Source organism: Meleagris gallopavo, chromosome 28 (genome assembly GCF_905368555.1).
Source record: "Meleagris gallopavo chromosome 28, MGAL_WU_HG_1.1, whole genome shotgun sequence".
Classification (NCBI taxonomy): Eukaryota; Metazoa; Chordata; class Aves; order Galliformes; family Phasianidae; genus Meleagris; species Meleagris gallopavo.
Window position 1 is genome coordinate 362,846 of NC_139431.1, and position 22,513 is coordinate 385,358.

Below are 22,513 nucleotides of genomic sequence, written 5' to 3' on the forward strand. Positions count from 1 at the left end.
GGTGCTCGTGGCGCAGGGGGCTGTGAGCCATGCCCAGCCCTGCCCCTTCCTGCAGCCCTGCCCTCCCCGCAGTGCAGACCCCTGAGCCATGGGTCTGCCGGAGAAATCCCCATCACACTGATCCCATTCCCGTGGCATCCCGCTGCCGCGGGGCGAGCCCAGGCGGGCCAACCCATGGACCAGCCCAGACTTGAGCGTCAGAGCTGTGCACACGCGGGAGCAAACAGCAAAGCAAGTGGGAGCGCGCCAAGGCAGCGCCGCGCACGGGGACGGGATGAGGAGCACAGCAGGGACATCCACCAACAGAGGTACTGGGACCACTCCTCTCCCCATCTCCTTTCCCAGACAAAGCTGGGATGCGTGCGGTGGGGATGGAGCGTGAATGCTCCCACTCTAAATGGCACAGCGTGGGCAAACTCTTGCCTTGGGTAGGCTGCAGTGGATGGGGCAGCTCTGTATGTGTACCACTGAGGTTACAGGAGGGGAATGTGTGCCTTGAGTTCCCTGCCTGCGAAGCACAGGGCTTTGGGAGCTGCTCACAGCGTTGCCAGAAGTGCATTCCTGGATCCGTGGGTGCAGGGGTCCTGGCAGCACAGGGTGCCTTCAGCGTCAGCCTGTGCACTGTGCACTGCGCTCCAGCACTGCGTCCCAGGGTGCGAGCAGAGCCTCATGGGGTTACTGGTGATGGTTTGAGGGGTTTTAGAGGTGCTGCCCTTGATGCAAGCTGCTCTGAGCCCTCCCTGTGTGGTGTCCCTTGCCTCAGCCAGGGGAAGGGGACCGAGTCTGAGCAGCCTCAGCAGAGTCACCCACACCCCAGGAGGGCAAAGCAGGTTTGCCCGGCTCTGCCGGCTTGCTGGGCGTGCTCTGAGTCACCCACAGCCCTGCTCTTCCCAGCCAGGTTGATGCTCGCAGGCATCCCAGCTGCTGCCAGGTCCTTTCTGTCACCAGCAGCAGTCAAGGGGTGTAGAGCATCGCCTTATGTGGGACTTGCTTCCATCCTCCTTGGCTTCCTGGTGTCCTCATGCCTGGCTCTGAGCACAGCTCTGCCCTGCATTCCCCTCTGCAAAATGGGAAGAGCTCCAATGCTGGAAGGTGTGGGGCAGGAGGCAGAGCTCAGCATGGAAATCATCAAACACCTGTGAGGGGTTGGAGTGAGAGCATCATGGTGCTGTGGAGCTCAGGGTCCCGGCCCTTCAGCGTGTGAACCTCACAGAGGGAGAGATCCCAGCGGCACCTGCATCCCCTGCAGGGATGCACCCTGCTCCCCTTGTTCCTCCCTTGCAGCACTAGGCAGTGCTCAGTGCTTGGAGTTGGCAGTGGGAAGAAATCATGGCCTGGGGCAGCCCGCAGTGCTCGTGGGCACAAGGAGAGACTGTGACTGGAGGGACTGGGAGCTGACAGGAGTCCCAGAGCTGCTCCCAGTCTGGTTGCCGTGGCACCAGTGTCTGTACCATGGGGTGATGCAGAGTGCAGGCTGGCTGCAAGGCGTCCTGTCCTGCCCAGGGAGAGACAGCATTGCTCTCAGTGCCCACAGGTGTGCAGAGTGCTGTGTGATGCTTTGCTCGTGGTGCAGGGCCAGGCCACAGCTGTGCCTGCTGTACTGTGACCTCTCCAGGTGACAGGCTGTGTCCCTTGGAGTGGTGTGGCAGCACCCATGCCCACATGCTGCCCCTGGCAATGACCCTCCCATGCCCAGATTTGGTGACTTTGTCACCTTGCAGACCCTGTGACACCAGGAATAGTCCGGTGCCACAGACTCATGCCTTGCTGCACACCTTACCCTCGTCCTCCCTCCTGCTGCAGCTTACCATCAGGCTTCCTTTCTCCCCCAGGCACAGGGACCATGCAGGGCCGAGCCCTGCGCCACCAGCACGGTTCCCAGAGCGCAAAGGGCACAGAATGCAAAGGGCTCCGGCATTCCGGCACTCACTGTCTGCTGGGCGTCCCCCTCCCCCTGCGCCTCGCGGCAGCCTTTGCTGCTTCACGGAAAATGTGATGACTCGGCAGCCCCCGAGTTTCCAGGCCTGCTTCCAGCCGCTGGGTGGAGAAACCTTCTGCAGTTGTTTTTGGGTCTGGAACAGCTAAAGGCTTCGCCGTCGGGGGGGACCGCACAGGGGCTCGGCATCCCCAGCTGACGGCGTCTCCCTCTGCGTCCCCGCTGCGGTGGCACAGTGGCACTGGGGTGACCACACAGAAGGCAGGGCTGGCACATAATGAGCAGCTTATCCACCGGCATGGGAGGCTGCTGAGCCCCGCGGCGCCGGGAATAGGGCCTGGGTTTGGCTCCCGGCAGCGCTCTGGGCTGGTCTGCACCACAGGCACAGCCCTAGGATGAAGTTGGTGGGGGTGGCACGGATGCGTCCCCAGGACCAGCAGGGTGCCGGCTCTGCTCACCCTGTGCATGGAGGGTGCTGGCAGGCAGGAAGGGGTTTCACCCCAGCAATGGTAGCATAGAGGAGCAGCCCTGAAGTCTGTGCCAGGGGTGTGTAAAACGAGGATGGAGAGGCTGGATGGGCACAGCGAGTGCAGGCAGGCTCAGCTGAGCTCCCAGGGCAAGCTCAGAGCTGGCAGTTCCTAGGACTTCCAGGGACAGGGGTTGTTTTCTGGCTGGCCCAGAGCTCTCTGGTGTGCTTGGAAGCTAAACGAGCCCCACCTTGAGTCTGCAGACCAGGAAAATCTCCCATCTGTGCCATTGATGGTGACAATGCCTCCTGTCACCCGCACTGAGGGAATGCAAGATCTCTTCCCAGGGTCCTCCATCCCCCCCACTCTGGATCAGAGCTCCCATCCAGCTGAGCTCTTCATCCAAACCCCCTTCACCAGCTGCCTACTCCTCCACTTCATCCCTGCCCTCCCTGCAGCCCCTGCCTCCCTCCAGGGCCACCCTGAGGAAGCAGCCCTGTGTCCCCAGCCACGATGTGGAGTCACTCCTCTGTGAGGCCCAGTGTCAGAGTGTGTGGGAAGACAGAATCAGCCAAAGCCTCTTTGCAAATGCATCTGGTCCAGCTATAGCCTCCAGGCTCCTGCCCTGGGCCCCTGGGTAATCCTGGCCGTGCCTGGCTGCAGTGGGGAGCTCCAACCTCCTCCCAGCTGGCTGCAGCCGCCCAGCGCTGGAAAGGGGCCTTGGAAAACAGCCCCCTGCCACTGTCAGCACCAAACTTCCCTCTGCCCCAGTTTGTGGATGTGGCTGGGAGACACAATGGCAGCACATGTGGGCATCTGCCCTGTACTCAGCTACTGTCAGATGCAGGAGTGCTGACCAGCTCCCGGGTCACTGCTAGTTTCAGCAGCAGGATGGATATCCCCAGCTGTGCTGACCCATGTCAGCAGTGTGACTTGATGGGTCATACCCATTTCCTATGGTGCTGATGTACCTCGGTCCCAAATGTCTACTGGGGGTCCCTAAGAGCTTTTAACCACTTGAGCAGATGCTCCACTTGCATGTTTGGCCTCTCCTGAGCCGTCCATATTAAGCTTGTCCACGCTAAAGCAAGAGGATTCTTGGCACCCTTTTCCATCCTCCATGTACGGAGAAAGGGACTCCCTTTGTCATTTTCCTGGGCAGCCCCAATGGCTCTCAGCAGATCCCAGTGCAGGACCTCTGGGAACATCTACCTGCTTTGCTCCCAGCTGCTGACAGCTTTCCCACATCTTTGCCCAAGCACTGGGGAAGGATCTTGTTCTCACAGGCTCCACCTGACAAAACTCCAACTTCTGGGGGAGGGAATCTTCTGTCCCGGAGCCAGTTAGGGGATGTGCCCCATGGGATCACATCCTGGCAGCTCGGGCAGCTGACGGCGATAGGCACAGCCTGAATAGCTGCTGTTGGTGACCACGCTGGCTGTTGGGACAGACTCCCACGGCCACACAGGCTGCACTGCTGAGATTCTTCCAGCACTGTCCCAGATCTCCGGCGCTGATGTGGAGCCAATGGCATCTCTGCTCTGAATCAGAGCTGGCACGCAGCCACGCGTTGCACAGACAGCCCCGCACGGCACAAAGCACAGCCTGCACACGGCTGGGGCACAGCGCTGCAAAGTGCAGATCCGACAGCCGTGAGCACGCAGGGCGCAGCTCGGACCCTCAGCCAGGCCAAGTGTGCTGCAGGCATCTTCACGCCCAGGCGATGCAGCACACAAAGCTCTCAGTGTGTGCAACCCCCGGATCTGATCTCTGTGCATCACATGGGGCCACATGTCTCCCGCACAGCGCAACCAAAGCTTCCCTCCTCCATCTGCACCCTGCACAGAAATTCGTGCACGCGCGGCTAAAGGCTGCACAGAGCGCAGAGCCCCACGCACCCACGCGTGTGCCAACGCCCCCCAGCACCGGGGCTGCGCTCCCTTCCCTCGCCGGGGGCCGGTTCGGGCACTCCCTCCCAGCTCGGAGCCGCCATCCGTCCCGTCCTGTCTCCTCCCCTCTCCGCACAAATCCCACAACTCCGCAGCACTCCTTCTGATGGCCAACCCGTGCTGCCGCCGCGCAGAGCCCCCCCCGGCAGCCCCCAAGCGAGCCGCTCCCTGCCCGCACCGCACGGGGACAGCTGCGGCGTCAGCGCAGAGGGACGCGGAGCCACGGGAGCAATAGCAAATGCGCGCAGCGAGGGGCGCACGGCCGCGTTGGACTTCTCCCAGCCCAGGGACAGCTGGCACGGCTGACGGGCAGCGCGCTGGCATGCGTCGCTCACCCCCACTGATGTCACCCCGTCGCTTGGGGAGCGTGCGGGGATGCGTGCTGCGCTGGGATACGGGGCTGCGTGGGGACAGGCGCTGCTGAGGAGCCCCCACCCCAACGTGTCACCCCTCTGATCCGCAGCCCCGCTCCCCATGAGGCCACCGCTTCTGCCGCTGCTCGTCCTGTGGGTGCCGTGGCTCCTGGGGACCCTGGCGGAGGTAAGCCCCCATCCCTCGGACCCCCCCGTCTGTCCGTGTCTGGCTCGGAGCGTGCTGGCGGTGGGGGCTGCTCGCATAGTCCTACCCCGCTGAGAAATGACGGCATCGTTCTGGGCTGCCTCTCCAGCCGTGCAGCTGCACCGAATTAGCGGCGTTAGCAATTACGAGCTGCCGCTTTGCTCCGCTCACCCCCCCTCGCCGTGCCATCGTCTCCCGGTGTTTCTGCTGCCGTTGCTGCCAGGCTCCCCCCGGGGGTCCCGAGCCCCTCCGTTCACCTCTGTGCGCACAATCCCCAAAACCACCGCACTTGGGTTGGGAGGAAGTCAGAAATGAATCATCCTGCAGAGCAATGGGGAAAATAACTAATGATTACTTCTCTTGTTGCGGGACAGGGAGTAGGCAGAGGTTTCCTTTAATGTGGGGGAACTGTCCCCAACCTAAAGCAGGACACACCCTGCTCGCCAGCAGGCTGTGGGGGGATGGGTGTCCTGCCAGCAGCACCCTACAGTCCTCACGTCCTCACTCTGCAGCCAGGCTGAGGTCTGGGGCACCTCCGACCCCCCACTGTTATGGGGACACGGCAGTGAGATTGCTTGTCCAGAGCTCCCTCCGTGCTCAAATCCTCCCCCTGTGCCCTGGCCCTGCTGGTGGGATGCCCTCGCCCTGTGGGCACAGCTCCGTGTGGGTCAGTGGGCCCAGGAGCTGTGCTAAGGGTTGTGGCAGCTCCCATGTCCTGCCTGCTCAGTCTGTCCCCTGCCTTGGCCAGGGGTGTTGGTGCTCTCCCAGGACATAACAGTCCTCAGGAGTCGCAGCCCCCAGGACCCCCAGCTCTGAGCACCTCACCTTGTCCGCAGCTCAGCCAGGTGTTCTCTGTCCCACAGGAAGAGGGCTGCAATGGGACAACGCGGGCAGGGCTGGAGGCACGGGATGCACCTGGTGACAGAGGTGAGACCTCCAGCTGCCAGGTGATCTGCAGCAGCAGGGGGGTGTGGGGGTACCTGGATGTGGATGCGGTCGGCAGAACTTGTCTGTGGGGTGTGAGCGGTGCTGTGACCCTGTGGGCTGCAGGATGTGCCCTGCTGGTTTGGGGAGTTGGGACATTTGTGAAGCAGCCCATTGCTAAGTGAGGGACGAAGGCAATTCAGGCGGTTGGAAACCTGAGACAAGCAAATAAACATGGGTGGAGATCTCATACCTCGGGGAGGTGAGAGAGATCCCGCAGTGAAAAACCACTGCTGCATGAACTCTGTGCAGGGTGCAGCCCCTCTGGCTGTCCTCAAGAGGAGCTCAGCCATGCTCTCAGCTCCGCTGGCTGCTGGCACCCCGGCGTGCTGCCCGGTTTTCCCAATTACTGCCTCTAAATGACAGCACTGCATGAAGTGGAAATCGTACGTTGTTCTGAAAGTTCTGTGCCTCTCTGGCTTTGTAGGGAGGGCACGCGCTGCACCTAGCAGTCCCAAAGGTGCCCCTATTCCCAGGGCTCACCCCACACTGCTCTGCGCTGTGTAAAGGCAGCCCCAGGCGGCTCTCTGGGGCAATAGCTGTGCTTGTTTAAAGCTTTCTTGCCCTCTCAGGCCCCGGGTAAACCTGTTCCAACATGTTGCACATTGCAAATTTTAAGTGCTAATGATTACACAAGTGTCTTATTAACACTAGAGCTGCTTAGAAGCCGCAGAGCTGGGGACAGGAGCAGAGATGGAGCATGGAGGGGTCCCACTGCAGCTTGGCACTGGTACTCAGGCTTAGTGTTGGGCAGCTCCAGGGGCAGGGATCTGATGGCAGCTTTGGCCACCGACCCACCCTTTAGACAAAGCCCCATATGCCGCTTCCTCGTCTCCCCACGCTGCAAAGCAGGTGATGGCCTGAAGCCTTTGGTGCTCTTATGCAATGCAACAGATGCTCAGGAGCACCTCTTTCACATCCATGAAGTTTTCAATCCCTTCTTGCTCCTGCAGGGCTGATCCTGAATGTCAGTGCAAGTGATGAGGGCCGGTCGGGTTCGCTCCTGCTCTCCTGGGATGAGCCAGAGGGGGGTGCTGAGGGCTATTTGCTCACCCTCTCCCCGCTGGGGTCGGGCACACTGCTGCAGAATGGATCTGTGGGACCCAACGTCACCAACTTCTGGTTCCACGGGCTGACCCCTGGTACATACTATGAGATTGAGGTGACAGCTGCTCTGCGCTGCATGGACGCCGCCAGGCAGACAGTCACAGCACAGACAAGTAAGGGCTTCCCCTGGGACTGCAGGTCTGAGAGCTGCTCCGTGATTTTGGGACATCTCTGCCAGTCATCGTCAGACCCAGCTTTGCTCTATGCCCCCCCTGGTTCATGGCAAGGGTTGGGGAAGGGGCAGAGCTGGAGAGCCAGCATCCCTCTGGAAGGCCCTTGAGCAAAGTGGTGCAGGTGAAGGCAGAAAAACTGGGACAGGAGAGCAGCACTGAAGGGAAGGATGTGGCCAGGAGAAGGGATGGGTTCGGATAGCTGTGGTGTCCCGGGCCAAGCTTCCCTTCCCTGTCACTGTGCAGAATGACCCAAAGGGACATAGTGGGGATGGGGCAGCTCACACTACTAGTGGGAGGGCAGGGGCTGGCAGGGAGCGGATGGGGCCGTGCGCGGTGGATTGGACCCAACTGGCGGGACCTCACCTGCGGAAAGCCGCATCCCACCAGCTCCTGAGCAGCACGACAGCCCGCCAGCCCCATCACGCTGTACCTCATGTAGGTCCTTCACCCGTCCGCAACCTGAGCCTGAGCAGCGGCGGCAGCCCGGCCTCACTGCACGCCTCCTGGGCAGCCGGCAGCGGGCAGCGGGATGGGTACCAGCTCACCCTGTACCACAGCGACTCGCAGACGATGGTGAGAAACGCGTCCGTCCCACCCAACACCACCGCCTTCCTGTTTGATGGATTGGCTGCTGGCAGTGAGTACGCCCTGAAGGTCAGCACGCTGGCTGGGGCCGGCCAGGCGAGCACCAGTAGCCACCAGTGGACAGGTAGGGAGGGATGGGTGGGCCTGTCCTGGGGGGAAGGGCTGGGCGGGATGAAGGGTTTGGGAAGGAAGGGTTGAAACACGTGGACTGGTGGAGAAGGGGACGAGGATCTCAGTTCGGAATGGGCAGTTTGTGGAGGATGGGGAAGGGCTGGGAGCTCATCATAGAGACGTGGAATCACTAAGGTTGGGAAGGATTTGTAAGGTCACCGAGTCCAACTGCTGACCCATCTCCACCATGCTGTGAGCTGAGGGATGTGGAAAGGACCGCCAGCACTTGGTGTGTCAGACCATGGGGACAGCCCTACACACCTGTTCTGCCCTGTGGGGCCCCATTGCTTGGCGGGGCTTCTCTGCTCTGTAGCAGAGGAGGGCAGCCTTAGCAAAGAGCCTCAATTGGTGGGAGCTGCACAAACGTTGCATTCCACGGCCTGGGAGAATATGGAGAGACCTCACAAGGCCCTCAGCTCACCTGGGAAGGGACATGGGGAATCTGCAGCCCCTGTGACAGTGCCACGGCGGAGTAGGAGACCCTGGGGAGGGAGGAGGGTGATGGCAGCCCCCAGCACAGCTACGCACAGCCCAATCTCACCGTTTCCCCCCAGCACCCTCCATCCCCGCCCAGCTGAGGCTCAGCCCCAGCTCCAGCACCAGCCTCTCAGCCACCTGGGTGGGCGCAGGGGGGGCTGCCTGGCTGCACCTCGTGCTCCGCAACCTCCACACCCAGACGGTGACCAAGACCCTGTCAGCCAAGAGAGGCCTCACCAGCTACAGCTTCCAGCACCTCCAGCCTGGCACCCAGTACTGGCTGGGGCTGAGCGCCGTGGCCGGGCCCTACGCCGTGGAGGGGCCCAATGCCACAGCGTGGACATGTGAGTAATGGAATGGGGGCTGGGGGACCTCGGCTGCCGTGACTTCCTCTGATCCAGCCTCTGAGTGTGAATGTGAGTGTGAATGTGCCAGCACCTGGGGGCAGAGGTAGAAAGCCACCCCAGGACCCAGCTCTGGGGAGCCATGATGGTAGATGAGGGGACAGGCAGCCTGTGGTCCCCTTTGGTTGCTGTCGGAATAGTACTGTAGAACCATAGCAGCTTAGGTTGGAAGGGACCATTCCCTGCCATCACAGTGGCTGTAGTGCTGGGAGCAGCTCTGGCCTCAGACTTGCTCTCTCAGACCAGGAAACCACGAGGAAAATGCAGAGCGCAGTCCAAGTCCTGGACAAGAGCAATGCTCTCCAGCCCTTCCCTGCTCTGCCTGCCAGTCTGGGCAGCTGCAGCCTGCTGACTGTGCAGCTCGGATTTTGGAACAGCTCCACACCCCCAGCTGCTTTGGTTCTGCTGTAGAGCCTGACTCAGTCTCTGCAGTTGTCTGACCGACCCGACTGCACAGCGCCCGGAGCCAGACACACAGCCCAGCCAGGAGCTCCATCCAGGCTGGATCCTGGGAATATCAGCGAGGTCGTAACAGGACACCCGTGGAGATGAGGGGCCCCTTAGGAATTTCCCAGCAGGGCTGAGTAGGAATGGTTGTGCTGGGGACTGGAAACGGCACGCTCCAAAAGGATGCTGAAGGCTGGATGCGGATTAGGGGTGTTGTGGGGCAATTGTGGGGTCTCACAAGGCACCTGCACACATGGCTGTCTGTCCCCTCTGACCAAGCAGGTATTGCTGCTGTACCTGGCAGCCCTGAGTTACAGTGCACAGCGAGCCTTGGGCTGGGAGTCCATACACCCCATCACCCTGACCCCATCCCGTTCCCCTCCAGACCCCCTGAGCCCCACCAACGTGACGCTGAGCAGTGCGGAGGAGCAGAGCTCCCTGCAGGCTCACTGGAGCACCCCGGCTGGACAGAGGGACTTCTACCTGGTGACACTGCGGGAGGAGGAGGTCGGTGCTCCCACCAGGAACATCTCCGTCGGGGGAGACAACGGCCACGTCACCTTCCATGGGCTGAGCCCTGGCAAGCAGTACTCTGTGCAGGTGACAGCGGTGGCTGGGCCTTACCGGGCTTCTGCCCGCAGCGCGGCAGCCTGGACACGTAAGCAGAAAGCTGAAGCGTGTCTTGTTGGGTCATTTGGGTGCCTTGCAGAGAGGCTGAGCTCCTGCAAATATGGCTGTGGGAGCAGAGATGGGGCTGTGTGATACAGCTGCGCCTGGCCCTACAAGCAGCAAAGTCTGCTGCGCTGCTCTTCCTCATGAGAAGGGACTTGAAGATCCATGGCAAAGCTATGCCAGGTTGTGGCAGGCACCAGCCAAGCCTGTAAGCTATGGGCTCTCCTCTCCCTACTCCCAGCAGCTGCTCTGGGGGCGTGTATCTCCACCAGCCCCTTTAAAGCAGCATCTTCCTTGTGCCCAGCCCCTCCTGGGTGACTTGGAGCCATGGCCAGTGCCCAGGCAGATGCCCCAGAGCTGCCGCTCCTGGAAGAAGGACTGGAGCCCGGAATAGTGAGCGGGGCACTCGCCCAGTCCTGGGGCTGAGAGCAGCAGTGTCTCTGCAGCCCCGCCTGCCTGTATTTGATGGGAGAAGTGCTGCCTGATGACATGACCCTGCCCTTGTGCATGACCCTGCCCTTGTCCCTTGCAGAGCCGCTCCCACCGTCTGCTTTGAGCCTGTCCAGCCACGGCAGCCCCTCCAGCCTACGAGCCAGCTGGGAGGAGGCCATGGGAGAGGGCTACATGTTGGCCCTCAGCCCCACAGAGCACCCCGTGAAGAACAGCTCTGTGCTCAGAGGTGCCACCAACGTCACCTATGAGGGCCTTCGCCCCGGGACCCTCTACACCTTTGAGGTCAGCACCGTGGCTGGTCCCTACACCTCCACGCCCCGGCGCATCACCAACTGGACATGTGAGTCCCTCCGCCCTTGCTGCAGCCAGCCCAGGGGTCCCACTGCATCCTGCCTGTTTCCCACGTGTTGTGCCTCAGGGAATGGCATAGCAGAGATTGTTTGCAGCCTCACCCAGTAAAAAGGCAAAAGGCTCAGGAAGGAGGCAGAGGTGTTGCTGGATGTGTCTGACTCATCTGTGTCCCAGCCACCCAGCATGAGGGTCAGCAGAGCCCAGTGCCCTTCTCCCTCCTCTGGCTTCGTTTTGGTGGCACTGCTTGGGCTGGATGTGCCCTGAAACAGCTTTCCTCACCAAACTCCTTCTCCTGTCTGGGCTCTGTGCTGGGCCAGTCTCTGGGCCAAGCCGGTCTGTAGATGTCAGCAGGGATGGCACACTGACCCACCCTGGTGTGGATGTTCCTAGGAAAGGGGCTCCATCTCAGCATGCTTGGGGCTGCACCTTTGCAGGTGACCCCAGTTCAGTGGCTCTGCACCTTCTCTCGTAGATCCTTTGCCCCTGGAGCAGCTGACGCTCAGCAATCAGGGCTGCAGCACTTCTCTGCAAGCAGCCTGGAGAGCAGCGCCTGCGGGCAGCACTGGCTACACAGGCACCCTCTGGGAGAGCAGATCTCAGGAGCGGGTCAGAAATGTGTCTGTGGGGAACAACTGGACGAATGTCACCTTTGAGGACCTGGTCCCTGGGCGACAGTACACACTGGAGATGGCTGCTATGGCTGGGCCTTACAGATCCAGCGTGCGGTCAGCCACAGACTGGACATGTGAGTGTGCAATGCCTGCCCCAACACTACTGCAGATGGCAGCCACGGCCTGGCCAGAGAGGGCAGGGAGTGGAGCATGTATGGGGGGATGGACAGACAGACAAAGGAAGAGCAGGACAGTCAGAGCCACTTTCAGCCGTGTTGGAAACAAAAGAGTCCTGTGCAGGAGAAACCCATCACAGAATGGAATGTGTTACTAATGGGTACCCAGCACACCAGGTGGGGTCCTGCTCCTATGTTGCAGAGCAGACATTCATGCTGTGTGGGGTTTAATTTCCCAGTGCTGATGACCTGTCGGGGAGCAAGCAGCTGAGGGTGCCCATGATGAGTGCACGGCAGTGTAGGACCCTCTTTGCAGCCAGCTGCCCTGCACCCACCTCCCCTTGATGCTGTTGGGCTGCAACTCATCCTCCGTGCCACATCCCCACCACAGCCCCCCAGCCCCCACCCCACTGCCCCCCCTCACTTCTTGCACCCCCCAGACCCGCTGGCTCCGTCCGGTGTCACCCTGACCAACACCCGGCGCCCGCTGGGACTCTCAGCCTTCTGGGACAAGGCCGCAGGCGACGTGGACCAGTTCCACCTCCAGCTCTACAGCAAGAGCCATCCAGCACAGAGGAACATCTCAGTGGGGCCAAACATCCACAACTTCACCTTCCTGGGGCTGTCCCCTGGCGTGCAGTACTTCCTGAAGGTGTCCGTCCTCGCTGGCCCCTACCGATCCTCGTCGCACTTTGCCACCGAGTGGACATGTGAGTGAGGGCTGGCACTGCCTGCAGGACCCCAGTGACACAGATGTGCCCGGGCCATTCTGTGGAGCCAGAGCTGCGTGCTGCATGCTGATGGGAATGGGAACATGAGTTCGGTGCTGTGTGATGGCTTCTGGGCCCTCCAAGAGCAGCCCTATTGAGCTGCCCAGGGCATGCATTATCTCCAGGCTGGCCGCAGAGCAGCAGAGAAGGATGCAGGAGTGTGCACACAGTGCCGTTGGGCTTGCTGCTGCTGGGTCACCTGCTCTTAGGTGGCTCTGCTTGGACCAGGTGACCTCCAGAGGTCCCTTCTCACCTCAGCCATTTGGTGATGCTGTGTGAGCAGTTCTGGGGAGCTGAGGGCTCTGTTCTGTGCCCCCCTGCACACCAGTATGGGCAGTGTGCACAGCGTGCTGGCCGTGTCACCACTTCTCCCTTAGTGTGGTGCAGAGGTGTGGGCTGGGTCCTGTCCTCTCCAGCTGCTTTCCCCTGCCATCTCACAGATCTCTGTGCTGTGTTTCCTCCAGATCCACTGTCTCTGACCAATGTGAGCGTGCAGCCTGGCCGGAGACCACAGGAGCTGCACGTGAGCTGGGTGGAGTCAGGTGGTGGCAGAGAGCATTTGGTGCAGCTCTCGGTGGCAGAATCCCTGTCCGTCATCAGGAATGTGTCTGTGCCCCGTGGTGTCACCCACCTGGACCTGGAGGGGCTGGTGCCGGGCTCCCGGTACCGAGTGGAGATCATTTCTCAGGCTGGGCCTCATCGTATCTCCTCTCAGACTGCCATCGGCTACACAGGTAGGAAGGCAGCCCCTCCGCCCATGTCCCACGTCTGGTGAGGGGTTGGGGGCCATGAGGAGACCCCCAGGGCTGTTCATCAGTCCCACAGCCTCCCCGGTGCCTCTCTCCTGGCTCTTGTTGGGACCTGTGCTCACCCTGGGCCCAGTGGCTCAGTGGCTCAGTGGCTCAGTGGCCACTGCCATGGCCCCATCCCACGGGGACGCTCTGACCCAGGAACACCCTGCAGCTCTCAGCACATGGGAGCTCGCAGTCCTGCGGATCCCAGCTCCATTCCCAAGCTGGAATCAGTCCTGGGCGTCCCAGCCCTGCCCCTGTAACTCCGTTTCTCTCTCACAGTCCCACTGCCTCCACTCTCCCTGTCCACCAGCCCTGTGGGTGCTGCCTGGGCTCTGGCTGTGCACTGGGAGACCCCTCCAGGGCAGAGGGACGGATACCTGCTCAGCGTGCTCGAGGAAGGCTCTTCCTCACCAGCAAGGAACCTGGAACTGGGGAAGGACAGCACCAACGTCACCCTGACACAGCTGACTCCAGGAGTGTGCTATCTTGTTGGCATCTGGGCAGTAGCTGGAGCCTTCCGCTCCTCCCCCAGGAACACCACTGGCTGCACAGGTGAGCATCACAGCACCCTCAGGTGGCTCAGAGCTGCAAGGAGCTCCTTATGGGATGGGGATCTATGTCTGTACCTGGATGTTCTGGTGTGCTGCCTCCTGCAGCCTTCCTGCACCAAGAGCAGCAAGGAGAAAACTCCACAGAGTTGGTGGCGTGTTCAAGGCTGGATTGTTTTCTCTCTGACTCGTGTGTCTGTCCTTCCTTGCAGTTCCTGCTGCTCCTACAAACCTGAGCCTGACCAACCCAGGCAGCTCCTCCGAGCTCCACACGTGGTGGAACAAACCCCTCGGGAGGAGGGACCACTACCGTGTTGTTCTGCACAGCCTCACCCAGGGCAGAGATCGGGTGCAGACCTTGAGCCAGGATGCCCAGAACATCAGCTGGACTCACCTGGAGGCAGGCAGCAGGTTTGCTGTGCAGGTCATTGCTGTCAAAGGCTCTTTGGAAGCCTCCTCTGCCAACATCACCCAATGGACATGTGAGTATGAGAGGCTGTGTTGTGCCTCAGAGCCCCCCCACGTGACCTCCCCGGGGTGCTCACCATCGCCTTTCCCATCCCAAATCCTCTCTGTTGTGCTATCTCCCCTGCCACATTGCAGGCCCTGGAGATATTGTGCTTGGACCACGTGCACTGAGCCCGTGCTTCCCTCCAGGAGGAACTCTGGTGGCCATCCCGTCCCCTCCTGGCACACAGGAGCTGACTCTCTCCCTCTTGCTTTCCAGATCCCTTGGCCCCTGCCAACCTCACCCTGGGCAGCCCCTCAGCCTCAGCACTGCGGGCATCCTGGGCAGCCGTGGGGCGAGGAGCAGAGAGTTACGAGGCAGAGCTGTATGACGCAGCCTCCGGCCGCCGTGTTGGACACGTGGTGCTGGCTGGGGGTGCCAGGAGTCACATCTTCCACAGCCTGAACCCCGGCACCCGCTACAGCGTGGCAGTGAGAGCTGCAGCTGGGCCCTACCACGCCAGCACCCCCAACCTCACCCACTGCACACGTGAGTACAGTGCTCTTCTTGCGGCCGTGTCCTCCTCCATTCCCAGCTTGATTCAGAGGCCATTCTGCCTTCCTCTCCCACACACATTATTATATTGCCTGGATATAAGAAGAAATTTCTTCTCAGAAAGAGCAGTCAGGCACTGGCACAGCAGCCCAGGGAGGTGGGGTCACCATCCCTGGAGGTGTTCAGAGCTGTGGAGATGTGGCACGGAGGGACGTGGTTGGTGGGCATGGTGGGGTGGGTTGGGGCCGGATTGGTGATCTTAGAAGAGTTTTCCAACCTTAAGGATTCTACGATTGTATGGTCTCCCCTCCATCAGCCCAGGCTTGGCTCCTGGCAGTGACTCCTGTCTCCTCCCCAGGCCCGCTGCCCCCGACTGCCGTGCGCCTGCTGAGCACCGGGCACCCCGACAGGCTGAGCGCGTCCTGGGGGGCTGCAGCCGGGGGGCACGATGGCTACATGCTGACCCTGTACCATGCCATGCTGGGCACCACGGCAGCCACAGCCTCAGCTGGGAGAGACACCCACAACGTCACCTTCATGGGGCTGGCCCCAGGGTACGAGTACTCCCTGGAGGTCAGTGCCACGGCTGGACCATACCGGACAGCAGCACCCAACGTCAGTGGTTGGACACGTGAGTGCCCAGAGGAATTTCCCCTGCAGAGGGGTGGGAGGCTTGCACCACCTGGAGAGTTTACGGGGGCCCTGGTGCCTTTGGAGGTGTGGATGGGTGCAACAAGCAGAGGTTGGTGGGCACACTGCTGAACTCGTGGATGTTCTGTAGGACATGCAGGGTTCCCCAGCTGTGCCCACATGGGGATATCCCCCTGCCCAAGCAGCCCCATCTCCCTGCACCTCCAAGGATTTGTACGCACTCTAGCTGAGCTCCTCTTGCAGATAGAAACCATGTTATCATAAGGCTCTGCAAATTGGTGCAGTAGAAGAGGCTGGTCCCTCTTCCTCCTAGGAGAACAAATCTCTGTTCTGGAGGTGGGCTGATCAGCCCCTCTGCTCACCCAGAAAGGTTTTAGGGCTGGGCAGGGTTTGGATTAGTCCTATGCCAATTCTGTTGGAGGATGAGTACACACAGCTGTGGCAAATGCTGGCAGGTGGGCACAGAGAGCAGGATGAGAGTAGGAGCTGGATGGAATGAGGGCCACAGGTGGGAAGGGGATGGAAACGAGGAGAGCTGGGAGTGTTGCAGAGTGGCACTGCACATCCCAGCCCTCAGGGATCGCTGGTCCTGCTGTGTGCTGTCCTACTAAGCACCTTCTGCCTGATGTCTGGTCCCTAACATCAGGTCTTGTACCCCCCAGCCCCGCTGCCCCCAACTGCCGTGCGCCTGCTGAGCACCGGGCACCCCGACAGGCTGAGCGCGTCCTGGGGGGCTGCAGCCGGGGGGCACGATGGCTACATGCTGACCCTGTACCATGCCATGCTGGGCACCACGGCAGCCACAGCCTCAGCTGGGAGAGACACCCACAACGTCACCTTCACGGGGCTGGCCCCAGGAAGCAAGTATTCACTGGAGGTGGCCTCCATAGCTGGGTCCTACCAGACACCTGCGGGGAACGTCAGCAACTGGACGTGTGAGTAGCTGGCTTTGGAGTTTGTGCCTTGGCTGAGTGCGGGTCACAGCAAAGGATGTGGCCCCACTGATGCTTATGGCAGACTCTGAGCCCAAACCCCAGGGCTCAGCAGTGCTGTGGTGCTGAGCACAAGGAAGTGCCCCATCTCACGCATCCCGTCCGATGACACTGCTGGGATGCCTGAGCCACGTCCTCAGACTTGCATGGACATGTGATGCTCATCTTTGTCTCTGCAGATCCCCTGGCACCCCGTAACGTGTACATGACAAACCAAGGGTACCCCAACAGGCTGAGTGTGTCCTGGAGAGCCGAACCGCAGGGACACGACGGGTACAGGCTGCTCCTGTACCACTCGGGGTCGGGTGTGTTGGCAGCCAGCACATCTGTTGGGAAAGGCATCAGCAAGTTCACCTTTTCTGGCCTGGATCCGGGACACAAATACCTGCTGGAGGTGGTGTCTGTGGCAGGGCCCTATGCAGCCTCCGCGGGGAACATCAGCGACTGGACGAGTGAGCGGTGGGGGCTGCAGGGCTGCACGAGGCTCAGTGTGCTGGGGTGGGGGGAAGGGGGCAGGGATGGGTTGGGGATGTCGCCTGGAAGCTGCAGTGGAGAGATCGTGCTTTGGGGGTCATGGAGGAGAGCAGGCAATACATTGCCCTTGGGTACCCCTCACCCCCACTGCCTTGTTCCTGGACACTCAGAAAATTCCTGGCATGGGAAATATGGGGAAGCTGGGCTTTTTTTTTTTTTTTTTGTAATTTTCAGGAATGTGGAAATGGCAGATAAGCACAATAAGTCTTTTCATGTGCTTATCCCCACAGTCCCTGCGCTTTGCTTGGGGGATCCAGAGGTCTCTGCTCCCACGCTCAGCCAGCCCTGCAGGGTACTGGGAGTCATGTGCAGAGCCCTTCAGGCAGGTCGCTAACGAAACTGCTAATTGGCAGGAGGAAGCCATCTGCTCATGTTCATCATCTGCATGTCCTCCCATTGCCATTTAAAGGCCATTTCTCATAGTGGCAGCCAGCAGTGTTATCACTGAGCATACGAAGCTTCCCTGCATATTACCCATCTTCTGCTTACATCTCCGCGGAGCACAAGAGTGCCTGCTGTCCCAGTAACCGCCCCGCTGTGGTTTCCCTTGCAGCCCCCTCAGTTCCCCAAAATCTCTCTGCGGTGGCAGAGGGGAACAGCACAGTGCTCATCTCCTGGGGCAGCACCCCTGGGCAGCAGGACGACTGCCAGCTGTGGCTGCGGGACCCCCGGAACGGCTCAGTGCCACGGCGGCACACACTCACCAAGGGGCAATTCCAGCTCCTCCTGCACGGGCTGACCCCAGGCAGGAACTACTCCGTGTCCCTGAGCTGCGTGGCCGGGCCCTATTGGAGCAGCACCAAGCCCTTGGCAGTGGCTGTGGGTGGGTATGCACAGCCTGGGGCCGGGGGGTGAAATACAGGGTGGGGTGGATCACCCTTTGGCTTCAGCAGTGGGGTGCAAGTTTTCTATGTGGGAGATAAGGAGATCCTATCAGTAAGGTGAGCCCACCTCTCACATCCCTGGGTGTCTCATTCAAAGAGCCAAATCCAGTGGAGGATGTGCAGTGCCTACCGGAGTCAAGGAGCCTTTTTGTGAACTGGAGCGGCTCTCCTGGAGACGTGGAGGCTTACGAGGTGGTGACAGAGGGGCTCTCGGACAGCCCTCCCACCCCCAAGAACTCTGTGAGCGTTCTCATGAGCCAGGCCAGCCTGGAGGGGCTGCAGCCGAACTCTTCGTACCGAATCGCTGTGAGCGCTGTGGGCATCAATGCCATGAGGAGCCCGGCTGTCACTCTGCTCTGCAACACAACAGCAGAGGGTGAGTCCTCTTCTTCCCCGCACAGCCAGCAGAAGACAGCCAGCATTGCTGATTAGATGCAGGGACTGTTCCATCCGTGAGCTCAGTGCCGTCCTGGCAGCGCTCTGGGCGGTGATGCTGGGAGCACTGCTGTGGGAGCAGGGATGTGCTAACAGGCTGTGCTTGCTGGTTCCTCTTGCAGCCCTTCCCCCGCCCCTGCGAGCAGAAGTCTTCCAAGTGGAGGCCAGCTCCACCGTCATCATTTCATCTGACCTGTTCAGCGAGGAGAACGGCCAAATCGAGTACTATGGAGTCGTTGCTACCACTAATGACTCACGTAAGTGGCCCCGTGTGCTCGGAATTGCAGCGGCTCCCAAAGGGATGTGGGTCCCCCAGGCATCACCTTGTGCATCGCCCTGCAGTGCTGAGGCCCACCCAGGACATCATGTCCAGCACGTGGTACGACCACTACTACGGGACGGAGGACTCCTACCTGGCTGTGCTCATCCCCAACCCCTTCCACCCGAGCTCCTCCCAATCCACTGAAACCTGGCGAGTGCCCGTGGGGACAGAGGAGTGCGGCCAGACCCGGGCGATGTGCAATGGGAAGCTGAAAGCCAACGAGCAGTACAGGTGAGAGGTGTCAGCCTCTGTCCTGAGGGGCTGCAGGAGGGTCCCTGTGTGTGGCTGCACGCCCACCCTGCCCTCATAGCAGACCCCCAGCTCTGCCATGCGGGCAGAAGGAGGGAATGTTTGTGTCAGTGGAAAGGGGAGCAGGAGTGAAAGGGGAGGTTGTGAACAAAGAATCATTTCTTCAGTCAGTCCTTGGTCAATAGGGGCCGTATCCCCAAGCATCCCTCTGACAAAGGGGACCTCCAGATTCTAGAGGACCGTGGCTCTCCATTCTAAAGGAACTAACAGCAAGGATGGCTGTCATGAGAGCTCTGGGAGCTCAAGAGAACCATTCCCTTGGAAATCTCACCCTTAGAGCAGGATCGTGGAGGCTGGCAGTGCTTCAACTGCTCTCCCGAAGCGCTGTGCTCTCATGCCCAGCAGCACAACTGCACTGTGATGCACTGCCATCCCATGGTCATCAGACACACTGGGGTGTTGCACCCCCAAGCTGCCACAGGAGAGCATCCAGCTGATCCAGGAGCCCTGACTTTTCTCACTGCTAACCCTCGCTGCTTAAACCTCGCAGCCTCGAATCCAGATTTCTGCTCCAGCTCTGCTGTGAGTCAGGGATTTGCACAGAGCAGTGCCAAACACAGCAGGACACCCCTCTGCCCCCCAGGTATTGTCCCAGCCTCCAGCCAGTACACTCTCAGTGCTCCCCTGCAGTCTATCGTTAGCTTTCTGTGAGGAGGCATTTAAGGCACCGTGTCATTATTCAACCCATGGTTGAATAGCGTGCACTCAGAAGAGTTTGGTTGCTCAGGGCTTTTGCGCCTCATCAAAGCTAGCTTTCATTTTGGCTGCCCTGAAGAACAGACATCCTTAATCAACTCTTGTTTTTCTGGTCAGTCGTTAGCAGCAGAGTGCAAATCAGATGTCCCTGGCTGCTCATTCCTCTGACAGCCAATGCTTGTTTCCTGTCTCTGAGCTATCTGTCCACAAACCCGTATGTCATTCCGTGGCTCCATTCGCCCCCAGCATTGGGTTTGGGGTGCTGCCAGTGGGAGCTCACCCTGCGTCCCACAAACTCAGCTGCTAAAATCCAGAGGTGCATTTAGAAATGCTGCATTGTGTGTAGGGCACTACCTGCGAAGGAAGCTGGCTCTGCAGGGAGCTGGGAGGGCTCCCTGTGGGAGGAGGAAGGAGGGCAGATCTCCACGGGAACGGGGTGCCCCGACATCTCTTTGGGCACAGGGAAGGGTCTGTGTGGAGCTCAGCCCCGTGTGCCGGGGTGCCCAGCTCTGCTGGCTCTCAGTGCCTGGGCGCTGTGCTCTGCTCTGCCGCAGGTTCAGCATCGCTGCCTTCACCAAGTACGACCCTGTCACCCCTGCAGTGACATTCACCACATTCTCGGGTAAGATGGGGATGTTATCTCCCAGCTGTTCTCTCAGCTTCCCTACCTGGCTACGCAGGTTAGAGATTATTAGCAGTTAGCTAATAGCAAGCCAGAGGGAGCTCATGGGCTGTAGTAAATGTAATGATTGGAGGAAACCTGGTCGCGTTCTGGCTCCTACTTCTGTCCATTCTTTCTGATTCCAGCTGCTGGAGATAGCATGGACACATCTCTGCTCCCAATGCCTATAATAGCTGGAATCGTCGTGGGATTTCTCTTGACATTGGCTGCTATTTTTGCTTTGGTCTGTTGGAAGCAGCTCAGAGCGAGGAGGTGAGGATGGGCCATCTCTTACCCAACGGGTCTCAGCTGAAAATCTCAAGCAAGACCCAACCAGGCTGGGGGGAAGAGCAATGAGAGGGCAGAAAAGGAGCTTTTGGCCAACCAGGACACCCCCTGCGTCTGATTTTTGGGTGTGAAGCCACCAGTTGAACTCAGTGGTCCTTATGGGCCCCTTCCATTAAGATATTCTATGACTGCAAAAGCAGCTGCCCGTGGTTAATTCAGAGAACCCTGCCAGTTGTGCTGGGCAGTGTGCCTGATGCTTGTGGTGCTCTGTGGGCCAACAAAACACAGCACACGACAGCATCAGTAACAGCTCCCACGTTTTGCTTCCAGGACACAGAAGAGCAGCCTTCCCCAGGAAATGGTGACCTACAGCTTGAGGTTGGTGCTGCTCGTTGGGCTCTTCCCTCTCTGCCTGCCTCTGTTGCCCTCTAGCTCAGCACTGGGCTCTGCTGCCCTCACCTCCCAGCAGCTGAGGCAACTTTTCTTCTGGCCTTCATTTCATGCAGAAATGTCCACCGGCCGATCCCCATACAGAACTTCAAGCAGTACTATGAGATGAAGACAGCAAGTGGTAGCCATGCTTTTTTCCAAGAGTTTGAGGTGAGATGGGACTCCTGCAAAAGATGGGACTTAATTTCCCCCTAAATAGGTCATTCCAATCCATCCTGTGTCAAAGGAAGTTGCCATGACCCAGTTGCTGGGCAGCCACCAATGGCTCAAATTGGGTACCAGTGGCAGTGCTGGGTAAATGGTGGAGCAGTTCCCTGTGCAGGGCTGAGCCCTTCCCCGGCCTCATGAAGCACCAGACAGCCATTGGTGATGGGCTGGCAGCTCCCTGATGCTTGTACATGGCTTCTCCTTTGTCCCACAGGAGCTGAAGGAGGTTGGGAAGGAGCAGCTGAAGGTGGGGGCTGAGCTACCAGCCAACGTCTCCAAGAACAGATACCCACACGTGTTGCCCTGTAAGTGCTCCTTGCTGCCACCAGCGCCCTCCTGGGCTGTGATCTGTGCTGCAGTGCCCCGAGATGGGCTCACCATGCAGCCTGGCTCCTCTCCTGGGAGAAGTGGTGTGTGCACACCTTCAGTTTCACACATCTCATCTCTTTCAGACGATCACTCTCGGGTCAGGTTGAGCCAACTGGGGGACGACCTGCACTCGGACTACATCAATGCCAACTTTGTGCCTGTGAGTGCCCCATAGCAACATGGCCAAAGGACCCCAGGACGGAGGCTGTGAGGGCTGTGGGCAGGAGCTGCTGCTGGGACCACAGCTGGCAGTGGCGAGGTGTTGGGCTGCCTTTTAGCAGAGGTTGATAGACTGCTTAATGGCGAGTGCTGTGAATGCAGAGGAGACCAGCAGGGCTTTCTTCTTTCTTCTTCAGCTCTGTCCTCTTTCCATCCTCTCTCCGCTTGCTGCCCTGTCTCTGTCTGCTCTTTCTCCTTCTGCTCTGTGCAGCTGCCTTTGAACCACCCCGGAGCTGTGCCCGCGTCCCACACCCTGGAGCTGTTCCCAGGTAACAACGGGAACCCACAGGGCATGCATGTGCCTGAGGGACAGCCTGGAGGAGTCTGGGACCCCGCATGCTCATCTCACCTCCAGCAAGGAGCAAGGAGCTGGAGAGAGACCCGGAGCTGTCTTTCCCTGGTCAGGCTGAAAGAGGAACTGCTTGGGGGGAAGCGGGCTGCCATTCCTTATTCCAAAAATGTAGAGCACGTGCTGAGCAGCACTCGCTTCCTGTGAAATCGGCTTCTTGCAAAGTCAGTTGCCCAGGAAACTCTGCCCACATGGGCTGAGGGCAAAGGCTATTCTCCATCTGTAGGGCAGAACAGGGCCTGGCTGTCCCAGGGCAGGACCCACCTGCCTCAACCGCTTGCCGACTGCTCCTCTCTGGCTCTTGTTCAGGGCTATACATCCCCGCAGGAGTTCATTGTCACCCAAGGGCCCCTGAAAAAAACCATCGAGGACTTCTGGAGGCTGGTGTGGGAGCAGAACGTCTGCAACATCATCATGCTGACGGTGTGCATGGAGAACGGGCGGGTACGTCTGTGCTGCTGGATGTGGACACACCAGCCCCAGCCCAGCCTGCACCCTGAGCTGGGTTTGT

The 22,513-nt window shown here is 60.0% G+C and overlaps 1 protein-coding gene across 5 annotated transcripts in view; it reads left to right on the forward strand.

The window, feature by feature from the left end:
- The first annotated feature begins 55 nt into the window (after positions 1-55).
- LOC100548214 (receptor-type tyrosine-protein phosphatase V-like) overlaps positions 56-22,513 on the forward strand; it is a 28,422-nt gene continuing 5,964 nt past the window's right edge. Inside the window, exons 1-28 of one of the 5 annotated variants that reach the window (XR_014879968.1) lie at positions 56-308; positions 4,816-4,892; positions 5,774-5,837; positions 6,848-7,114; positions 7,614-7,883; positions 8,485-8,751; positions 9,644-9,916; positions 10,463-10,723; positions 11,207-11,479; positions 11,962-12,231; positions 12,756-13,025; positions 13,365-13,637; positions 13,846-14,115; positions 14,361-14,630; positions 14,995-15,267; positions 15,950-16,222; positions 16,459-16,731; positions 17,367-17,636; positions 17,795-18,073; positions 18,255-18,389; positions 18,475-18,685; positions 20,014-20,081; positions 20,267-20,393; positions 20,739-20,786; positions 20,915-21,008; positions 21,280-21,370; positions 21,518-21,594; positions 22,312-22,446. Coding sequence is in view for 3 of the 5 variants with exons in the window: in XM_085210693.1 (XP_085066819.1) it covers positions 275-308; positions 4,816-4,892; positions 5,774-5,837; positions 6,848-7,114; positions 7,614-7,883; positions 8,485-8,751; positions 9,644-9,916; positions 10,463-10,723; positions 11,207-11,479; positions 11,962-12,231; positions 12,756-13,025; positions 13,365-13,637; positions 13,846-14,115; positions 14,361-14,630; positions 14,995-15,267; positions 15,950-16,222; positions 16,459-16,731; positions 17,367-17,636; positions 17,795-18,073; positions 18,255-18,389; positions 18,475-18,685; positions 20,014-20,081; positions 20,267-20,393; positions 20,739-20,786; positions 20,915-21,008; positions 21,280-21,370; positions 21,518-21,594; positions 22,312-22,446 (5,493 nt within the window). In the remaining 2 variants the exon portion in view is untranslated. The other 4 variants (XR_014879967.1, XM_085210694.1, XM_085210693.1 and 1 more) reach the window with 4 other exon arrangements.